General features: G+C 47.8%; 2 protein-coding genes and 1 non-coding gene across 5 annotated transcripts in view; all 3 read right to left on the bottom strand.

Moving 5' to 3' along the window:
• Positions 1-2942: 2942 nt before the first annotated feature.
• On the bottom strand, positions 2943-3128 carry LOC126542111 (U2 spliceosomal RNA). Its single transcript, XR_007601760.1, has one exon. It is a non-coding gene; the product is annotated as a U2 spliceosomal RNA (small nuclear RNA).
• Positions 3129-8051: 4923 nt separating this feature from the next.
• On the bottom strand, positions 8052-15814 carry LOC129387665 (uncharacterized). Its single transcript, XM_055077023.2, has 4 exons — positions 15254-15814; positions 13437-13516; positions 10327-10737; positions 8052-8314 (listed from the first exon to the last, which is right to left on the bottom strand). Exons 1-4 carry the CDS (start codon positions 15325-15327, stop codon positions 8070-8072), a joined length of 810 nt encoding a protein of 269 aa, XP_054932998.1. The 5' UTR covers positions 15328-15814; the 3' UTR covers positions 8052-8069.
• A 3444-nt stretch (positions 15815-19258) lies between these two features.
• The window catches only part of LOC126541493 (uncharacterized), a 34984-nt gene continuing 33108 nt past the window's right edge, over positions 19259-21134 (bottom strand). For 2 of the 3 annotated variants that reach the window (XM_050188258.3, XM_055076675.2), the window contains 2 exons: positions 20355-20399; positions 19259-19533 (listed from right to left, as the gene is read on the bottom strand). In XM_050188258.3, the coding sequence (XP_050044215.1) occupies positions 19307-19533; positions 20355-20399 (272 nt within the window). In that variant the 3' untranslated portion in view covers positions 19259-19306. The remainder of the gene's footprint in view (positions 19534-20354; positions 20400-21134) is intronic. The other variant, XM_055076676.2, reaches the window with a different exon arrangement.

Raw genomic sequence — 21134 nt, 5'->3', positions numbered from 1 at the left:
CCACCTTGACTAAGTTCGCTACAACTCCCGAAACTCCGGAATTAAAATTCCCCCCTCCGCGCTCACTGTCACATGAATCGCCGCTCAAAAAATTGATGAAATTAATCCTCGACACAATAAAAAGCAGGACTGCAGCCAGCAAGTTTCCTTTGTGATGAGGCAATGACATTTTCAAGCATAGAATAGAGTCTTTTGAGGCAGGCCAATGGTAAGTCAAGTGAAAGTGTGCCTTAGGCCTGCAGTGGTCATAAATAAGCTGATAACGGTGAAACTATATATAGAAGGCAATGCTTCTTATAGTAATAGATATAACTGGTGTCATTTATCCACTTCGGGGCCACAGTCTGAGTAATGGTGGTTCATGGCAGTTACACGAGGCCTTGAGATCAGCAGCTGAACCGAACCTTCGCGGACCGCCTTCCCTAATGAATGTCTGCATTGTCTACACTAAAACGGAGAACAACGCAAAAGTATAAATACCAACGCCAGAGCTCCCTAATACAAGCCAGTTAGGCTTTTAATGCATAGTTTTGTGTCGCTTCATATTCGTTGTACGCAGCGCTCGATTTCCCCTAGCGAACTGCAGAAACATTCTGCAGTGTTTTCGAGCGTTCCACCAGCGCTATGATTCAGCGAGGCAGAGCCCCGGCAGTCAGATAGCACTTTTGTGTTAGCAATCACGCATCAGTGCAGACAACAGCGACGAAAAATCGTGTGGCGAGGGAAATTTATAGTAGCAAGTTTTCTATACACAACACAACGCACAACTACTTTCTTTTATATATTGGAAGGCTACAGCGCGCGAGAACCGACGGAGACAAAGGAGGCCCACGAAGTACACAGACACAGCGCTGACCTATGTTCAACCAACAAACAACTAGTTATTCTGCTCAACTTCCTTTTGTTCTTCCAAAAAATGCACCTCGACCGCAAATAAAACGTACGCACTGTGGCCCACATATCACATGCGTAAAGAGTCAAATGCAACAAAAGCTACTGACGTGCGCAGAGTTGTGAACACGGCCTCGTACTACATGCGCGTAAACGCGCACGTACAATCAGATAGAGCTTTTACAATATCCCGCGAGCGTTGATTAGCACCTTATACAAGGTTGAGAATCGGTGAGATTGGCGACAGTAATACGCGCGCAAGACGTTCTTTAGTTCCCAGCGTTGTCAGCTACGCCCTACTCTTTGGTTATCCGTGAGGCCCCGCCTGCTGAATTAACTGCTTCCTTTTTATTTCTTCTTTGGCGCCTGTGCAGTTTCAGCAATAAAAGCAAAACATAAACAAGAAAGCTCATTGCAGATATCTCACAACTTGCTCGTTCACGTGTTTGGTTTCACACCGTGTTTTGTAAGCAGGACCCAGCAGGGCTCTAGCAGGGCTTGTGTGCCCTCCTGAAGTGAACCACGCAGTAGAAGGCTCCCTAATTCGAGCCTGCATTGTGCGCTTGCACATAATTATCCCCGTTGACGTCACTCCTTGCCGTTAAGTGGCGTTGAATGGCCGTCGTTCGCATGATATTGTTAACATTGTAATTGATCGTACGTCTTAGCCTGTTACAGCAATCTTGCGGCGCGCGTCGCAGACGCCATTGGGCTTTATGTCACGGCGAGAGAACATCCTCGAAACCAATTCTCTTCATGGTGGGTAAAATGTGTTGGCATGAAAGTACATCTGGAGCAATTGTTACAACTTTTTTTCGCTTGCAGCAACGAACACCGCACGTACGTAGTCTGCACCTAGCGTGCTTCGTGAACAAGCATTCACTGTTCAGCGAACGTTTCTTGCTATACGCTTATCGCTTAGCTGCAGTGCAAACGACTCGTTTCACATCACTTACGCCTGGAGATCTGTTGCCACAACGAGCACATGTATTGAATGAGATGGACTGGCTTACCTTGTCGCCTGCTGTACTACTTCGTCTCTGGGGCCAGAAAGCGCACTGCGTGCTACTGCCCCTGGTTTTCTCGGAAGAGGGCGCCACCGTAGTCTTGTTAGTGCGGGTGAGGTCACTTGAAGGCAGCCACTAATCGAGCGAGAACGTTGGTTCTTGCTGTTTTCACGGCCATGAATTCATGATCAGACGCTGCGTGCGGTTGGCGAGCCTTCCACAACTAACGGGGCCGTTTCCGTCTTCAATTTAAACGCGCACAGCCTCTCGGCATACGCAGAATATCTGAAGGCCGATTTCATGCCATCCAAATCAGATATATGCTAGCTCTTACAGAAACGTGGGCCACTCAGCCGTGCAATATATCACAGGGCTTGAACGAGCGTGTTACATCTTCGCATATACACGGATTATACTGCGAAATTTGAAATAGGCAAGTGGCAGCCTGCCTGCCTTGGGGTTAAATAATGAGTACAGCAGACTCGTGATGCTTCGGAACCAGACGAAGGGAAATGACATACGAACGCACAACGCTGTCTGCGCTCGTACGTGGGTTGTTTTGTCCTGGTTCAAACAGATCTAGTTTTGCAGAAGTGAATTAGCGCGACAATCTATTTTCGTAAAAGACACTGTCGTGCCTGTTTGCGAGGGGCCCCCTGCAGGGTGTGTGAAGTGGTATTAGCGGCGACATCTACCGCATTAAAAGTACTGCGCTTTGATTTCTTCTGGTCGGTAAACCCCGTCCCTTCGCATTCCACATTGCATACAAAATAAGGACTTGTTTCCCACCTGCTTGACGTGCGGCGGCTTCCCAGATAATCTCCAGGTTCTGTGGGATTATCCCGGCAGCTGTGCAGCGGGCTCTTGTGCCACAGTCACATATCTAGTACACGTATACCAGCGACTCTGGAGGAGCTCGTTGATGGAATCCTCCACAACCTAATGAGGACATTGTTTCGACACCTGGATGACGACCGTACAGCCATCTTTTACAGCGAAGCTACATATGGCTAGTTTCCAGCGGATCGATGTCCGTAGACCAAAAAACCATGGGCGGATCTTGAAGATAGTGCAATACCGGGCCGACCTGCGGTGGAGGTGAAGCAGGCTTCAAGCACTCCGCCAACTTGCAAAAATAAGTTTATCTTGGTTCCAAATACAACCCGTTTCGGATATTAAGGATATTAAGCTGATAAGAACTGATACTACACTTTGACCCGTGTCGACCATGTCTACGTTCGCACCATCCTCTCTTTGTCGGCGTTACAAACGCTTGCGCGTATCTCCTTTCCTTCCGCTCTCCCGTGGTGGCGGTCCCGTCGAAATGTCACACATTTGTAGTTTCCTCCGGCTCCTCGGGGCGGCGGTCCCGTCGTCCACACGAATGTATATAAAAATCACGGTAAATGAGTTCGTACCTATGTTCAAAATTATATGTCACATCTGTTTCGTATGCTAAACAGCCTCGCTGCTCATCCACCTTCACATAGAGGAATGGTTCATGTTGTTTACAGAGAAGCTCTTTATGGCTAGCCAATTCGTCCGTCCGTCCGTCCGTACGTCGGTCGCCTGTACGCCGCAAACTACGGCACCACCCTATGTGCATTCGCAAAAAAGAAGACAGGGAAAGAGAGGCACGCGATTAGCCAACACCACTTAATAGCACAAGGCCTGATTACTCCGATGACGTCAAACTACCTGGCCCGAAATTTCCATTGACAAGGCTCGCATGGCCAAAGTAGGGACGTCAAAATCACTGTTATTCACTCGGGACCATCCCATTATATTCTATGGCAGTCGAACCAGGTAACATGACATCACGGATCGGAGTGAAAAGGCCTTCTGCTATGGAGGTGGTGTTGGATTAGCTGCGCCAGTGGTGACGTCGTTGCTCTCCGTCGCAGCCGAGAGCGCGCGCAGCAGTTTCTCTGCGGCTCCGAAATGGGTAGGCCACGCGTCATACGCACTCCTTAGGGGCAGGCAGCTTTCGATCAGCAACGCCGCAAACAGAACCGGGAATGAGCTCGTCTACGCCGTGCCGATGCTGCAGCCCGGGCAAAAGAACAGGCTCTTGCAGCCGAGCGCAAGCAGTAACTGCTTGCCGAGAATCCGGCAGCCTATAGTGGCCAAAGCTGATGGCCAAAGCCATCAACTTTGGCCACTATATGGGCTAATGGTCGTGAGGCGTTCATTGTTGGTCTAAAGTCGTAATCCAGCTTCGTCATCTGACTCGTCATGCCATCATCATCACGCCTTCTACAGCGAACCAGTGACTCAAGGTGTCTCAAAGCTTGGGCCACTGGGTATTTGCTTGTGGCGCGATGTCATTGTGGTCGTTGCATTGTTGTCATTCCAACTTTGACCTACGGCTCTCGTCATGCTGGCGTCGTCACGCCATCGTCGTCAGACAGTCGTCATGCGTTCGTTGTCACACCGTCGTCGCGATGCCATCGGAGTCGTTCCATTGTCATCCTTATAACATAGCCATCCGACTTTCATCACGCCGTCGTCGTAAAGCCATCATCGACGCACAGACGTCGTCATATCACTATTGGCGTTGTCGTTTTACCATCATAACCACTTCAGTAAAGTCATCTTATTGCTATAACGTAGTGGTCATCGCCTTCGTCGATCCACTGACTTCACTCCTTGTTCGTCACATATCATAATCATACTGTCGTCGTTCAATCGGGATTATGCCACCGTGGTCATGCCATCATCACCATTGCGTCGTCAGCAGACAGTCGCTATCATACATCAGTTGTCATACCTTCGGCCTCATGCAGTTGTGGTAGTGCCATTCCAACTTCGTCATCCGGTTGTCTTCATGCAGCCATCGTCACGCCATATCATCACACTCTCATCTCACTGTCCTCTTGTGACCGTCATCACACTGTCATCGATAAACCCTTGTCATCGATTAAAATCGACATTTCATTGTCATCATGCCGTCATCGTTATACCTCCTTAGTCGTTTCGTCGATGCCATTTCATCGTCGTCAACGGCCTCATACAGTCGTCGTCATGCCGCCATGCTCATGCGCGACCTTGACAAACGAGTGCCATAGCAAAGCGGGACGCTATCGGAAGAGGAGGAGGAGACAAGGGGGAGGAAAGACAGGGAAGTTACCCAGTGTAAGCACTGGCTGGCTACCCTGTGCTGGGGAAAGGGGTAAAGGGAATAAAAGGAGAAAGAAGAATAGGAAGAAATGGAAACCAGAAAATTCACACAGTAACGCGATACTACGCGCTACAACATCCAAAGGTGGTCGCACAATTCGCACGTCCTTAAAAACTTCAGCAAAGCCTTTAAGGTCATGAGTGCCGAAGCCCGTCTGGACCAGTGTCCTAGAGCTTTTTCCTCTGTAAAGAGGCGATTGTCCAGTTTTTCGAGCGCGGTCACGAACACTTTTCTTGGCGCTCTGTAACGGGTACAGCCACAAAGGAGGTGCTCAATCGTCTCCTCGCAGCCGCAGGTGATATATATATAGCAAAGAGAGGAAAGGCAGGGAGGTCAACCAGACGAGCGCCCGGTTTGTTACCCCACACTGGGGGCAAAGGAAAGAAGGAACAGAAAGAGGAAAGCGGTTAAGAGGGAACAGTGTGTGTGCATGCAGCAAAGCGTCGTGAAATCAGTCAAGTCCAAGCAAGCCCACCGCTGATATATTAAACGGTCATCATTCGGCTGTATGAAGCTAATCTTAGTGCTTCCTCGTAGCAGGCAATGCACGTTGAAGTCACCTGTGAAGACACCTGTGAAGACCAAGGAGCCACCGGTCTTCAGCAGTACGTTGCAGTACGTGGTAGTATGTTGTCAAAGAAGAACCCAGCCTTTTTCACTTCAGTGCAAATAGAATGCTGCGTGTGAGCCATGATTCCTACTCAGGACTTGCAAATGCTGAATTGAGAGCATCCAGCACTTGTATTGCACCACGCGCTGACGAAGTGTGCAGATTATTGAAGAGCATTCTAAGAGTATTCATCAGAGGCCGGAGCATCATAACCACTTGTCAGTCTTGGGGCAATTTGTCAGGAACCCACGCTTTCCACTCTATAGCGGTGCGCAGCTGTATCACTTGACGTGGCTCCGGCTCCGGCTGTGTCATCGGCTGTGGCATAGCCGAAGTAATGAAAGTCTCAGAACGACCATTGCACACGGCAAATAAGCTTGACTTCAGGAATACTGTATGTCAATACATTGCTCGAATGCTAGTCGCATCACCGTGGGCAGTCATCGTGAGACGAGTTTTGCTCCATTTTTTCAAGCGAAGCTTGTATTGGATCATAATTGGCGTTGTCGTGATCAGGCAAAAAAAAAAAACAGTTGCTCCCAGAGCAGAGCAGCTGCGGGACAGGGCGGTTGGATGAATTGACAGCTGCGCCAGCGCCGGAGCGTGAGTCATTAGCAAGGATTCCAGCTGCATAGGCGCGCGATCACGCCACGCGCGCAACCAATCAGAGCTGTGTCGCTTCCGCCACCGAGAGAAACGGTAGGAAAGAGTATCGCGCGCGCTGCGCCGGCTTCGTTTTCGTTCAGTCTCAGAAAACGAATGGGGCGGCCACGTGTTGTGCGTTCCCCCGAGGAATCGGCAGCGTTCGACGAGCGGCGGCAAGAACTTGCCCGTGAAAAGGCCCGCCGTCGGCACGCCGATCCAGTCGTTAGAGCCGCCCGAGCCAAGCAATCCGACAGCAGCGAGAAGAAACCGAGCTGAGGGAGCGGGAGGCCGAATCAGTCCGGCACCATTACCTGTGGGTTATTTAACCGTGATGAAGGTCAGGTGCACGCTGGATAAGCTTCGTTTATCCCCATTTTCCGGTAGGGGAAGGGTTGGTCACTTTTCTTTCACCCTCACCTGAATGACGCTTCCGCGGCTAACATAAAACAAGCAGAAAGGCGGCGCATTCCTACTTGAGACCTAGGTCACGTGGTGCTCCACTTGATTTTGCTGGCGAAATAACTGCTCCGCGACGTTATACCAGCTTGGCACCTGCTGTCCATCAGTCACGTCAAAGCTTCAATACGCTTGATTGAAAGAGCAGGAAAGGTTGTTGTGCCTATGTTTGAAATGTTGAATTTACGAGCTCAATAAACTTTTATGGCAATGTAGATTCACCACCAGCCACGACATTATAGTCGTCCCCAATTGACGAATTTGCAACCAACGACACTTAAAAGGCCCCTCACCAGGCCCCATAACAAATTTTGGACGTACGCTGGAAGGCATGTGTCCTCTAGGGAGCGTTCTGCCGCAAAAACTTTTCAGATCGGCTCATTAATAGCCGATAGAAATATTTCAGTGCCGCGAATGTATGATTTCAGCAGGCGGGCTCCACTGCTAAGCGAGACGCTCTCTCCACCCGCCCCCTCTAGCCTTCGCAAGCGAAATTCCTTCCCTGCGTTCTCCCATACCAGAACTCGCGTGACGCATACGACACAGGCACCGCCTTCATTTCCTTTTCTCCTCGCTTTTTTGCTTTCCGGCGCTACGCACTTCTGCTGACGGCGTCGCGCGCGAGCTGTTGTCTCGTTCGCGCAGCTCAAGATTTTGTGCGCTGTGCACAAGGAAACCTGATTAGTGGTATAATTCAGTGCTACGAGAATACTGAGGCAGAACAAGCGGATAGCAAAGCATGATCACGCGCAGAAACTCGGTAGAAAATGGCTGTTTCGGTGCCTGCGCACGTGACGGCACGACCGTGCGAACAAGCAGACGAAGCAGAAGTACATCTCTCTTGTTTCGGTGCGAAGTAAAACAAAAAAAAACACGCAGACATTCCGTTTGTTTGTTTTATTGTTGCTCTAAACTTCAATGCTTCAATTCAAGCAGCAGATCACACAACTAACAGATGTTGCCTTCAATATTTCTTGAAGTCACGTGTCACTACGAGCGAGGTCACACTGCGGACACGACTATGTAGGCGCAGGGATGCGATTACATCACTGTCCGGCTTGGAGCGCGGCGGCCACGAGGAGAAGGAAAAACGGCGTCCGGTCTGACATTTCAGCCCTTTCCGCGGCGCGTAGCCATGTAATACTTTGCAGACACGATAGTTAGCGCGCATTGTGTGCTCTGCGCTTGTCAGCTCAGAATGGCCAGACCTGGTGAGGGGCCCCTTAAGGCACGCGGTGAACAAATTACAACACAACTAATACAAGTAAAATTCCTTTATTTATTTTCTAAAATTCCCAGTCTTCTGCACATTCTCAAGAGCTTCGTTGAAGGCGGCGAGGAAAGCCATACCACTGACGTATTCATTAAGTCGTTCGGCGAGTGAATTCCGGAGATGGCCCTGAAAGTCCTCGTCGTTCGTGTCGACCGTGTCTGCGTGCCAGATGATGGTGGAGTTGTCGAATACCAAGCTGTCGAATTCGATGATGCCCGTCTCGATTGCTGTAGCTCGGAAGTGGCCGCCTACTGTGGGCAGAAAACATAAGAAGACATTCGGTTATCAAAATTTCAGCATTTAAGAATGCTTACTTCGACGAACATATTTGTGCCTGACTGATCCTTGTCTGGTAGGGTATAATATAATTGCGTAGTCATGACAACTGAAGTCCTTGCGTCCGAGAAGTGTCCATCTTATGGCGCTGAAATCTGTGAGAGAGTAATGCGAATAGTTGAATAGGGCGTCGAGAGACAAAAAAAAAAAAAAAAAAACTAAGGTGGAGCAGCGACGTTGACCAGTTTGTTCCTTGCAGTGCTACCGTATAAAGAGGAAAAGGAAAGCAGTCTGAATGTTATCTACTGCCACAAACTAGAGCAGTCCAGGGAGTTGGAAGGCGGCTGCACTAGTACCTTTGAACTGAATTGAATTTCCGAGTTTTACATGTCAAAACCGCGATTTCATTATGAGGCACGCCGTAGGCACGCCGGACTAAACATGACCACCATGGGACCTTTAACGTGACCCGAATCCATGGTGCACGGGCGTTTTTGCATTTCGCCCCCCTCGAAACGTGGCGGGGATTTGATACTCCATAGCCACTAAGCCACAGCGGCGGGTGCAATTATAGTGTCTTTATTTAGGGCATGCAGTATGGTTTTAGCTGCCTTTAGTACAGATAGCAGTCGAGACTAGAGTCTCATGTGCCTTGCATTGTGAGCAGTAAGCCAGCCATTGCGTTTAGGGTGGAATGTATAGCTTTTCTCCAAGCCACTGGGCTGGACGCATGGCTTTAGAGATGCTACAACTCTGAATTTGTATATACGCATCTCTTCCTTATACCATCATAATCATTCATGAGCCCTTTCCCTCCCCGTCCCTTTTCCCCGTGTAGAGTAGCAGGCCAGAGCAAGTTATAGCTCAGGCCGACCTCTCTGCCTTTCTGTAAATAAATTTCTATCTCTCTCTCCCCCTCTCTCTCTCGCTGAAAACCTCAGTTGTCAAAGAATCGGAGTATTTGCGGAAGAAATGTCCCACAGCCTCGTCACAGCCATAAGAAATGATCAGACTTACTAATACCTATACAGTGAGGTGGCATAGCAAAATTGCTCCGCGAAGGAAAATAACTGAGCCCCTGTGGTAGTCATAAAGAATGATTCAGGAAGTGGGTGCGATATTGGCCAGCTGTACAGAGTTCTCACACAACGCAGTTTCTTCAGGAGAGTGTCGGCGCACGCTATGCACTTATTGGCATGCACTAATTGTGTTGGTTTATCGTTTGCACTGTCGCTGCCCCCATTATGCTGCAGTGGCTCGGCAGTAACCGCGGTATGTGGAACGCACGTTCAATAGCGTGACATTATGTCAACTTTATTTCGGAAACCAGCTACTCCCAAGGGCTTTGAGGCATGAACGTATTGCAGACATTGCAAAGCCGCCTTCTAATCGCAGCTGTAATGCTTGCTGCATTCTTTCGGCAGTGCGTAAGAAATAAAATAAACAGTGCCTTGAACTACAGTGCATTCCAATTATATCGATACGTCTGCACAAGAGAAATGAGCTAAAAGTAAGAAAAATCGTTTTTATTAAAGGGGTGGCCTCAAAGCCTGCCGCTAGTAGCTGCCAACCTTGATGTCATCGTATCGGCCAGTCTGTTCCAAGTGCATGTGTGTGCTCACAACCAGAATACGATGCCAAAGCCTTAGTGGCTTTGGCATCGCGCTGCTAAGCCCAAGGGCGTGGTACTGAATCCCGGCCATGGCTGCAACACTTCGATGGTGGCGAAATACAAAGACGCCCGCCTACTGAGCATTGGCTGCACGTTAAACAACACTAGGTGGTCAAAATTAATCCAAGGTACCCCCTCCCCCCCTACAGTGTGTCCATATCAGATCGTAATCTGACACGTAAAGCCACAGAATTAATTAAATTTCGCCTATGACACCTCCGACGATCCGATTGGGATAAGCACGTGTGGTGGCACGTTTTTAAGCGCACCGCAGCAGGAAGTGAGACTCTTGGAAACGCGTATAAAAAAACTCACCGATATCCTTCCGCAGCAGCAGCAGTCCCGTTCCTTCAGCCAACGTGGCCATCAGGTCTCCCGCTTCTACGATTGGTCGCGTGCCGTGGAACTGCTCTTCCCGCTGCCGCTCCGGATCCTTCCTTACCACGACCCAGCGGTAGCGCAGCGTGAGATTGGCGAAGCATAATTCGCAAGTGGCCACGCTGGTGTTGAATGCGCAGTCTCCGGTCCGCCGGATACCCTGGCGCACACCCACGACGCATCCATCGTAGAAGTCGGGCCGAAACCACTCATCGTCATTCCACATGCCGAAGTTCTGCAGGGACCCTTCGCACTCGTCGTTGTCGATGACCTTGCACAGCTCGCCCTTCTGGAGAACGGCGTCCACTTGTTCGTTGAGGGATGCCGGAGGTGGGCCCACGGCCACGGCTGCGTCATGCATGGTAAGCGGCATATGCAGTGTACGGACAATGCAGATTAAAGCCCACTGGCAAATGTTGAGAACGTCTGCCAGTCTATCGGCACGGCAACAAATTTTCTGCGAGAGCGGCTGGTGAACCGATAAAAGGCAATATGTACCCTTTTTTTTTTGTGCAAGAAAACGGAGTCATAATTTCGTTGCTTGAGATAATGCAAGCTCTGTGCGATATAGGTGTTGCCAGTCCACCTAGTTCTGACATTCAAAAAAAGACACTCACGAGAAATTGTCCACCATTTGCGTGACTTGAAGAATTGTGGCCACAATATCTATTCATTTACACTGAGACAGAATACAAGGATGTGCTTACTTCAAGTGAAACTTCGGTGCTTTTCCAGTAACTAACATGCCAGCTCTTATTTTCATGTAGAACGTACCCCATCCAACTGGAGAAGAAGGTTACAAGTAAAGAGTGTTATCTAACTGGCTTCGTGAACATTGTACATCTGTATAAGATTCGGCACTTTTTCGAAATGGGTTAAGAAGCAAGTATGACCGTGGTTCCTTATTTCCCATCTGGGTCTGTTCGCTCACGCCCCCCCCCCCCCAAAGTTTTGTATCTGCCATCCAGGATGAATGGTCCTAGCACATCACCCTCATCGTTGTATCGTATTGTATAATTTACCCCTGTTAATCCACTCCTGCTATAGCGCTTATTGCGCTGCAGTATGTAAAAATAAATAAATAAAAGAAGGCATAAGCCACACTCCGATTTCTTACGAAGTCGAAACAACCAAGTACCCGCTCGCCAGCCAGAGCCTGATGAACGGGATAGGCCATCTAGTGAGAAGAAAAATTACCGGACTACATTTATTTTCTCATTCTGTTTTCTATTTATCCATTTATTTTTTTAATAAAGACGTTTCATCACTCGCTCAGATCTATACGACCTTTGTGCCGACTGGGATTTCGTCATAGCATTGGCGACACTAGCAACATGAAAGGAACGAAGACGAAATGTAGAGCGCTTTGGATCAACACTCAGTATTCACGTAGAGGGAGGTCGACAGTGGGGAATACGTGTCTGACCGAAGAAAAAAAAAAAACGTCAACGTGGCATTTTTTTTTACCTTGAGTGCCCGACTGGGGTCACAACGACACATGAAGTGCACCGGAAGAGCTTTAATAGTGGATGTATCTAGGACTGTTACTTAACTGACCCATTTAAACTGTCGTGAAAGAGTAGCTTGAACGTTCCCTCTCATTTCCAACATGTTGGCTTCGGTGCGGCAACCCATAGTCATTTTATGCAATGTTTCATCCGGACGGATGTGCCCTCAAGCAAACCTACAGAACGTCGTACCAAGTGTGGCCCCTCCGGCAAAGCCAAAAACAAGAGCTACGAAAGTCTGGAGCGACGCAAACAGTGCAATATAATTGGGCATTGATTTGACCTCACGGTATAATTGACCTATTGCTTCCGTTTTTCTCGTTATCTCACATACGTCCTGGTCATGAAAGGCAATAAATCAGACGTCTGAGTAACACGCCTGCTACTTATTCTTTCTTTATCCTTCGGCTCATGTTCTTTCTTTTATGTTAGCGACCTCCCCAAACATTCGACTAGCCGTAAATAGCTTAATACCATGTAGACTGTGCCGAATCGTAATGGTACATAAGAAAACATCACAGTGCAGTGACGTGTAAAAAGCTAAATAGGCCCCACAGCAAACGACACTGAGATTAACCACGTGGCTGCAGTATATTTTACTACGTCATCTAGCTGGCGTTATGCTGGTGTTACATAGGCACTTTCGATCCCGATTGGCTCCCTTCCGCGAGCTTGCGCAAAAGAGCCAGTCGCGGTCCCCTAATGGGATCCTGATTGGTATCCGTCACCATCGAAACTGCCAGCGTGACACCGGTTTGAGGCCACTGTGGCGTACAAGCGAGGCAGTGCCAATCTGGTTCTGCTGTACGAACTGGGGAATAATACCAAATGACATCAGACCGATCTAGAGAAATTTTAAACGAGAAATTGAGTCACCTAAGTATACTTACGTGATTTGAATGCGAAAGCGTTATGACTTATCTAATTAATTGGTTGCGTCCATGATAAGTGACGTCATACATTGTCACGTGTCCTTTCCAACTCTACCTTAATCCACCTTGCTCTAATTTGTACCAGCCTTCATCCACTTTAATCCACCTTAATTCACCTTGCTCTAATTTGTACCAACCTTAATCAACCTTAATCCCCATTAATCCGCCTTAATCCACTTTATTTCACCTTCATTCACTTTGCTCAAAGTTGTTCTAATTTTGTATTACTACTGACGTCATACAAGACATTGATGACGTCACTGATGGTGATTTTTGTTACCACTCGTTGCGGACGCCAGCTTTTTGGCCTCATGGGACATATAATGCTTTCGCATTAATAAAGATGGCGATCTGTAACGGCTTAGAGCGTCTCTATATAAGCGTCCCTTTATTTCCACCAAAAACTGGACATGGCAACAGTCCTGCAGAACTGGTTGCTAGGAGAGTTGGTACACTTTGTTGAAAGCCTGAAGGGCTCAAACTAAAGCCCAAGCAATGTATAGTGGCTTCGCTATACATGGATTGTGCATTAGTTTGCGCCCTTCAGGCTCTCATTATGGCAACAGTAATACGATCGCATCTATTGAGGGCGAGTAACAATACTCACTAGTTGCTGCGGCGCCGACCACCAAGAGCCAGCAAAATATGCTCATCGTTCCTGACGCCAAACTTGCCACGAATGCGGTGCTTGAAGGGCAGAAGACGCAAACGTTATCACATTGGCTGTTCAGATAATGATATCACAAAAAACACTTAGAAGAAATCCACCAAAAGCCAGGTTTACGAGTAGTGCTTTCGGTACAAAATATTGCCCCGCAAAGCTTTCTCCTGTCGAAGCGATTTCATATTGCCGTGAGTGCTGTGCTACTAGAGCCACAAATGTCGGGTAACTCTGCGGGCATTCAACCTGCTCGTTTTTCTCATCTCTTTATTGTTGCTAAGAAGACAAAACGTGCAGTATTTACCGAATTAAAAGTGTTTCGGCCTTCTGGACAGGTGATCCCTGTATGCTTATGCAAAAGTTGTGACAAGATAAATATACTCAACGAAACAAGCTACTGTGGAAAGAGAACTGGCATGGCTTGTCTATTATGGTTCGTTTTTTATCAGCTTTTGGTTTCTAGTATTTGATCGGCGGCCGAAAGATTTCTATGTCAAGTACATATTTAACTACAGCACGCAGTGATCAATCAGCTTAGTTTGAAGACATCAAGCCAGCGATAAGGCAGCGCTTAGGAATTGAAACATAATTGCTATAGTTCAGTAAAAGGTGAAGAGCTCGCCAGTGCAACGAAGGAGCAGACGTTGGAGTCGCATGAATCTCATAAACACACGCCGTTTCAGCGCTTTGAAAAGCATAACGCGCAGCGTTTCAGGTTATTTTACAAACAGCGAAAGCTTCATGCGCATTTTTCTCAACGTCGCACTGGCAAAATCATTGAGCGAGGCATAGCATTTCCGGATACTCGAGTGTTCGCGCTAAAAACCAAGCATCTACACTTCGATCAAGTTCAGTGCAGATAGTTTTCATGTGACGTGACGGACTCAGCTCTCACCACGCTAGTACCCGAACATGGCGGCTACGATGACGTCAGTGCATCGTATATTATCAGGCGCACAGTGTTTTGCTTCTTTATACTGACTGTCACCGTCCTATCACTGTTGTCGCTTTGCCATTCGGCGCAACAACACGAACCTGTGGTGTAATCATGCTGTCACGTTTCTTGTTCGCATCTCTTTTCGCCATGCTAGGGCTCTAAGATGGCGGCCATGATGACGTCAATGCAAGCTATGCATAAGTGTACGAAATTACACTGTCCCAGTTCACGAGCCATACGCTCTCCCGCAAAGGAAATTAAATTCGGGTGTTTTACATGCCAGAACAATGAACTGACTATAAAGCACGGCGTAGTAGGGAACTCTGGGTTAATTTCGGCCACTCGGGGTTCTTTAACGTGTGCCCAATGCACGGCACACAGGCATTATGGCATTTCGCCCCAATCGAAGTGCGGCCACCATGATCGGGATTTGATTCCCCGACCCTGTGCTTCAACGCAACACCAAAGTCTCTAATCACAGCCACGGTGTGTGTCTCCATGTAATCGTTAACTTGCTGCACCATAGCTGTAATGTAACTGTGCGGTATACTTGAGGAGCCATCATGGCTTTTTGACTAGTAGCAGCGAATATAGTTAAATTAACGGCTAGCGATCACGGAATTGCTTACTTCGCCAACAAAAAAATACCTTACTTAGCGAAGTTCTTTTGTAGTTTCCCCGTGCATTTTAGGCGTAATTGCAACACACGAGCTACCCCTAATTCAGCACGGCTCCGTTGGCGGTTGCGCCGGTATAGCATGCCGCCTAAGTTAAAGTGCCACTCAACATAGGAAGCGCCTGCAAAGAATAGGACGTTTAGACTTACCTTTTAGACTTGCGAGTCCTTTCCTCTAGAATCGTACGCAAATTGTGGCCCACTGCACGTTGTTTTGACCACATTTGAAGCAACTATTATCGACAGCTCATGCGCGAACTGTGTAGATAAAATATGGATATGGTTCGCTACGGTTGCGCGGATCACATTTATCTTTTTTTTATTTTTATTTTTTTCTCGCCTTCTATGCGCTATAGTCACAGTAGCCACGCTTCCTAGCTACATGTTCCGAGATATAGCAGCTTGTTTTCCTCACACGAGTTTGTCGGTTTCGTCTTAGAAGGCGATAACTGACGGTTGCTCAGCTCCTCTGACTTAGCCACTCAAGCTTGTTGTGGGCGTTTTGGAGTGTTGTGCGTGTATTCCTTGGCTTTGGCGACAATGTGCGCTTGCAGTGGAAGACCGACCACGGGACACTTCGCAACCACCCGCATTTTCGAGGTGTCAAGAAACAATGAGGCAGATTAGCTCGGATTATACGGCGCGATGGCTGTGCCGGGGAATCACAGCACTTGTGACGCTCTGTGGTGTACGACAGGTTCTTTCGATTGATGAAAAACTACAAGCGAACGATATTCTGTTCTACAAGCGTTTGATTTTCGTTATTCAGGCATTTTCACATAGTCGCGAAAACAGTAGACGAACTGGAGTATCTCTGTGCCTCTGCTTGGTAAAAGCCTATAGGTTATAACGTAGTTCCATGGATTTGCCTTGAATTTATTATTTCTATGCGTCGTAATAATTTTTTGCCCACCTACGCTGACGAGCGCAATCGAAAAAAAAAACAGGTTTGTTGACAAACGAGGTGTTACATGTGCTATTTCATTGCTGTATCTCAAGGCACGCATTGAGCTTGCAACGATTCCATATTGTCACAAGTTAATGTGCACGCTACCGGACTTGCATTAGTGATTTGTTGTTTTCTAAAAGTTGGTTCTTCAGAAATAGCTAAAAAAATGAATCACTCACTGTAGGCAGTCCTACAGAGTTTGGGGAACTCGTACTGGTCTCTAAATAGCGCCTCCACCCCTCCACTGACTCTGAACGACATTCAGGCCCTGGCCCCAGTGTGAAATGTCTTATTCTATATATGCTGCGTGGCTAGATTACTATTGTTAAATGCACGCGGCGCCAAGCACTATCTTTACATTCCTACAATTGCGTTGGCGTGCAGGCACTCGCGTCCTCTAGCGAAATCTGATGAACCTTCTACACAGTAGGCTGCTGTCGATTTATTTTGCATTTCCAGGACATTTTGAGGCATTCTGTAGGAGAAGGAAGGAATCTGTCGAAAATATGTCTTGATATTTTTCTCAGATAGATAAGTAAAAAATAAAGTTGCTCTTTCGCTCAAATGGCGCAGCACTGATAGCAAAGCATTAGACAACTACACAAAGCTTCGTAGTTTGACGGCCCTATGAATTGCAGTAAAGGTTCACTTACAACTTAAATCAACAAGCATAGCGTGACGCGCACGAAGGCAAACAAGGGCAGATCTCGCTCAACGATCGCGAACGCTCTCTCTCACTATACTCCATTCCGTACATAGCTGTCAACGCGTCCCTTGTCCGTGTTTACCGGGGGCACGGCCTGCCGTGCGACACCGTGACTGAACTCCTGCACCCCCCGGGCTGCCCTTCACGACACAGGACACTTCTACGTGCGCTCCTGACATTCGCCGAGGCTGTCGGCCTCGCCGACCGCCTTTAGCTCCATCCCATTCCCGCGGCGTGCTGCTGTTTCTGGTGCTCTTTCTCTCCCCCTACTTTCATTCCCTACCCCCTGTGCAGCGCGGTTGAGGTGTCCTCTGCTGAGCGACAGTTACTGCGCTGCACTTTACCCCAACCTTTCCTTCCCATCATCAAGAATCTCCTCTCAACGCTGTGGAAGCTACGCTAGAAGATCGGGCAAGAAAAGTTATCACTCCGCGCGTTCCGTCCATGCTTCGCCGCGCGCCACCAGCGTTCGCTCGCGTGAGCATGCGCGTGAGGCGCCTCGCGATGGGTTGCAAATAAAAAAAAACGAACAGAACAACAAAAATAAAAATGATCTAATACCACGCATTTGCAGCCGTATACCACGCTGTGTTTTTTTCTAAGAATTAAAACTTGTTTCATTCATTACTGAGCCTATATTCAAAACAGTGGCCCACAATTGCGATCAAAGACATCACACTACATATCAAAGCGCGAACGAAGCCACGGCAAGAAGTCTCTCTAGCCTCTACCGCGTTGACTGCTATGTATGGAACGGAGTATACGATGGCGTGATGAGTGGCAGCGGCAGCGAGGAACGCCCTTTGTGCTGCCTCTAACTTCAACGCTTCTCGGAAACTTGAGATTACGCGACGTCAAACAACCGACGCGCTAGAAGGCTGCGCACACGACGCCACCGGCCATCGCGGCTCGACCAATATTTGCACCCGTCGCAGATTACCTCCAAGACAGCGCACGACATGAGCAGCCACGGCCGGGCCACAGAAGGAGACGCCCGCTCACCTACCGCGATAGGACTATGAGGCGGCATGCCGTAGGGGAGAGCTCCAGATTAATTTTCACCACCTGGGGTCCTTTAACGTGCGAGACTATATCTAAGTACACGAGCGTTTTTGCATTTTGCTCTTACAGAAATGCGGCCGCAACGGCCGGGATTCGAACCCGCGTCCTCGTGCTCAGCAGCAGGACGCCACACCAACTGCGGTGGGTAAAACAAGAAAGGAGCAGCTAAAAGCTCTAGTCACGTTGCCATGCCAATGTAGCATGATAGAGATAGATTGGAGGCCGGTGAGCTTTTTGACGCATTGCCACGCGTATACAACCAATTTTTTGCAAGCTTAGCTCGACTTAAGGGAGAACCCCGATAAGCTGCCTCACAACCTCCATTGATTCTAAAGGCTGTCGTTTCGTTCTGTGAACGTTGAGTAGCAGCGTTTCTTTAAGAAGTTCAAAAGCAAGCGAAGCTTTTTAAAGCGAAATTTTCTGCATCATGGTAGCGGAGCAATCTTAAGAGCTAGCGAGTATATTTGTACCTGACACGTACACGCTACAGAAAAAGAAACGTTTACAATGACTTCATTAAAAAATGTAATTGACTACAGTGACCAGTTACTGCCACACTAAAGCACTTGAAAAAGTACTAAAAAAGTAATGAATTACTTCTACATTACTTTGCTACCAACATTTATTGAGATTGCTCAAACACATGAACAAGATGACTTGGCTCTTTCAGCGAGTGATCTGCGGCCCCTAGCGTTTTGTTCATCTTTCCTAAGAAATGCGTTAAAAATTTTCGTCGGTCGTCTTTCTCCGTTTTCTCGTCAAGACATCATCAACGGCGTTGAAACCTCTCTAGGTGTGCGCGCTGAAGGGAAGGGCGGTGTTCTAACGTATGAGCGCCTGGCCAACAAGATGGCGATTACTCGATGCCGCGACACTCGCATCTTGCCCTCTATAAGGCGCACGAATTTCCCGGTTACTGAGTCTCGGGGAAGGAACTTCCGGCAGGGCCAATGAAAAGCTGAAAAATATCATCCATTGACGATTGCCTGGCATCAAAGTCTGTAGTCGTCATCCCTACAGAGTCTAGCAGCGCCAACATAATCAGCCAACATCCGGTTGAGCGTTAAGAGGAAGAAATTAACACTGAGCTCCCGGTGTGCCGTTTTGAACTTTCACATCTGCGAGGCTGCTGCGTCGCAAGGCCGCGGCCGTTCTACGGTAGTTCCCGCAAAATCCAAATTTTAAAGCTGCGTCTCCTGCTACAGCTTGTCTCTTCCCTATTGGTTACGTGCAATTGCTTACTGCAAAAGACGAAACAAAGAGAGAGGTTAGTGCAAAGAGTAACTGTAAGCGTCAGCGAGGCAAAAAACAATTGATGAAATTGAAAACTACCAGAAAATTTTGCTGATTACAAGTAATTATTTTTGTAAGTTCTCACGTAACAAATCTGAAATTCGTTCCATCTGGATGGCGTTGCAGCCAATAAAGCCGAACTTAACACGCTGTAGAACACCTTTATTTTCAGCTGGGCAAACTCTTCCGCCGCTCACGGCTTCAGCGTTGTAAGCGCCTTGTTAAAGATGTCCTTGAAGGTCATGGTCTCGAAGTAATCTGTGACCCAGAAGGCCAGCATGTCCCGCAGCCGCCACTGAAAATCTGGCTCCTTCGTGTCGAGCTCCTTTCTTCTCCACCTTACGGTTGAGTTGCCAAAGACCACTTCGTTGATCTCGGTCTGGCCCGTCGTGATACTTGCGACTCGAAAATTGCCGTCATCTGCAGGCAAATAATAGAAAGCACGAAGTTGTCGCACAGCTTGAGCCTCAAGAACTTTGGTGCTCACAGGAAGGAGCACCAAGCGCTATCCAAGCGCTAGTGCGCTTATTCAAGACAAATAGACTATACGAGTGTTAGTGACCTTAAATGGAGTAACAGTCGTCTTTGGTTGGGCACACTGATCAACCTTCCTTCTCTTTCCTTTCCCCTTCCCCAAGTCAAGGGTGGCCAACCGATCTACCCCACACTTCCCCAGCTTCATCTCCTTTGAGGTAATTCGAAACTTTCTTGGTGAAATCAGTATACGATTCATTCATTCATTCATTCATTCATTCATTCATTCATTCAAACAACTTTATTCAGTGCCCTGCGATTTGGTGGGGTAGGCCTGGACCCCGCCGAGGTTTCAGCCAAGGGTTGTTGGCCCTTGGCAGCTTCCTCGGCTCGCTGGACGGCCCAGAGTTGGTGCTGCAGGTCGGAGCTGAGCAACGCAGACTCCCAGCGCGCGCGGAAGCTGTCGCTGTTTGAGGCTGCATCCCCGTTACCCTGTATTACAGCCGTACATTCCCATAGGATATGCTCCAGGGTGGCTCTAGAGTTGCAATGTGTGCACTTGTCGGTTGGGTATAAATCTGGGTGTATTAGGTGCATGATAGCTGGACTCGGATAGGATCTGGTCTGTAACTGCCGCCAGTATACGATGTTCGCGTATTTGATTGGGCCAGCTGCTCTTGGTCTAACGAACACGCAGTGAACACACCAGATGTGTATTTTTGAGTAGGAAGTCATATCTACACAGGAGAGGCGATTAATGTACTTACCGCATGTATCCTTCAGAGCGGTGCAGGTAGATCGTGCCTCACCTGCTGCATTGCAAAAACAAAGTAGACAGATTGATCATTGTACTTAAGCACCACAAAGCCTAACGCGTTACTTTTGCTGTGCTTAACTTTATATCTGAAAACACTCATCTAAGGGCGCGAAACAACTCAAAGCGCAGGGTAGAGTCTGATCTGCTGGAGAGTTTTCAGTTCTTGATAGTTCAGCCAGCCAATCACTGATTTATTGAAACTATATTAAATCATTTAGCTTAGTTATTATTTATTTATTATTTTTCTTCTTTTTGTATGAATATTATCCATGGCCAGAAGTAAAGGCGAACAAGTTTCTTTAAGTTTCCTTGCCGTGGAGTAGTGTTTCGAATTTGTAGGGTTAGTACGAGTGCAATTAACTGTGCATATTGACCAAACACTTAAGCAATAGCATAAAACCAACAGATGGGAAAACTCACAAAAACCAAACATATTCAGTTTTCTCGACAGACGGCGAGTGGTATGTTCAGTTTAGCAGTACTTAATGGTGCTAATGAACCTCAGGAAATATTCAAAAGCAAATATCACGCGCGGTGCTTGCACTCATGCTTCCTTGTGGAAAAAGCGGATGGAATTATTAGTATTGTATAGTATTAGATGTGGTTAGTTCATTCTGTAAGGTTGTCGGCTTTTCTTTCTAAGCCAAGCAGGTTCACAGTGTTCACAGAACATTACTATACAGTTCATAATTTCATATTGACCATTCATGCGTTTGGCCGCTAGGGATGC

Source organism: Dermacentor andersoni, chromosome 2 (genome assembly GCF_023375885.2).
Source record: "Dermacentor andersoni chromosome 2, qqDerAnde1_hic_scaffold, whole genome shotgun sequence".
In the NCBI taxonomy this organism is placed as follows: domain Eukaryota; kingdom Metazoa; phylum Arthropoda; class Arachnida; order Ixodida; family Ixodidae; genus Dermacentor; species Dermacentor andersoni.
Note: the sequence above shows the minus strand (reverse complement) of the source record. Positions and strands in the feature narration are given on the sequence as shown.

What these genes read in the sequence shown, in the direction of transcription:
- LOC129387665 (XM_055077023.2), bottom strand. Translation starts at nt 15,327, where the DNA reads ATGTGGTCAAAACAACGTGCAGTGGGCCACAATTTGCGTACGATTCTA. An exon ending in AGGACTCGCAAGTCTAAAAG is followed by an intron (nt 13,517 to 15,253) that starts GTAAGTCTAAAC and finishes CTGCCCTTCAAG; the next exon opens with CACCGCATTCGTGGCAAGTT. An exon ending in GGTCGGCGCCGCAGCAACTA is followed by an intron (nt 10,738 to 13,436) that starts GTGAGTATTGTT and finishes TGCATGACGCAG; the next exon opens with CCGTGGCCGTGGGCCCACCT.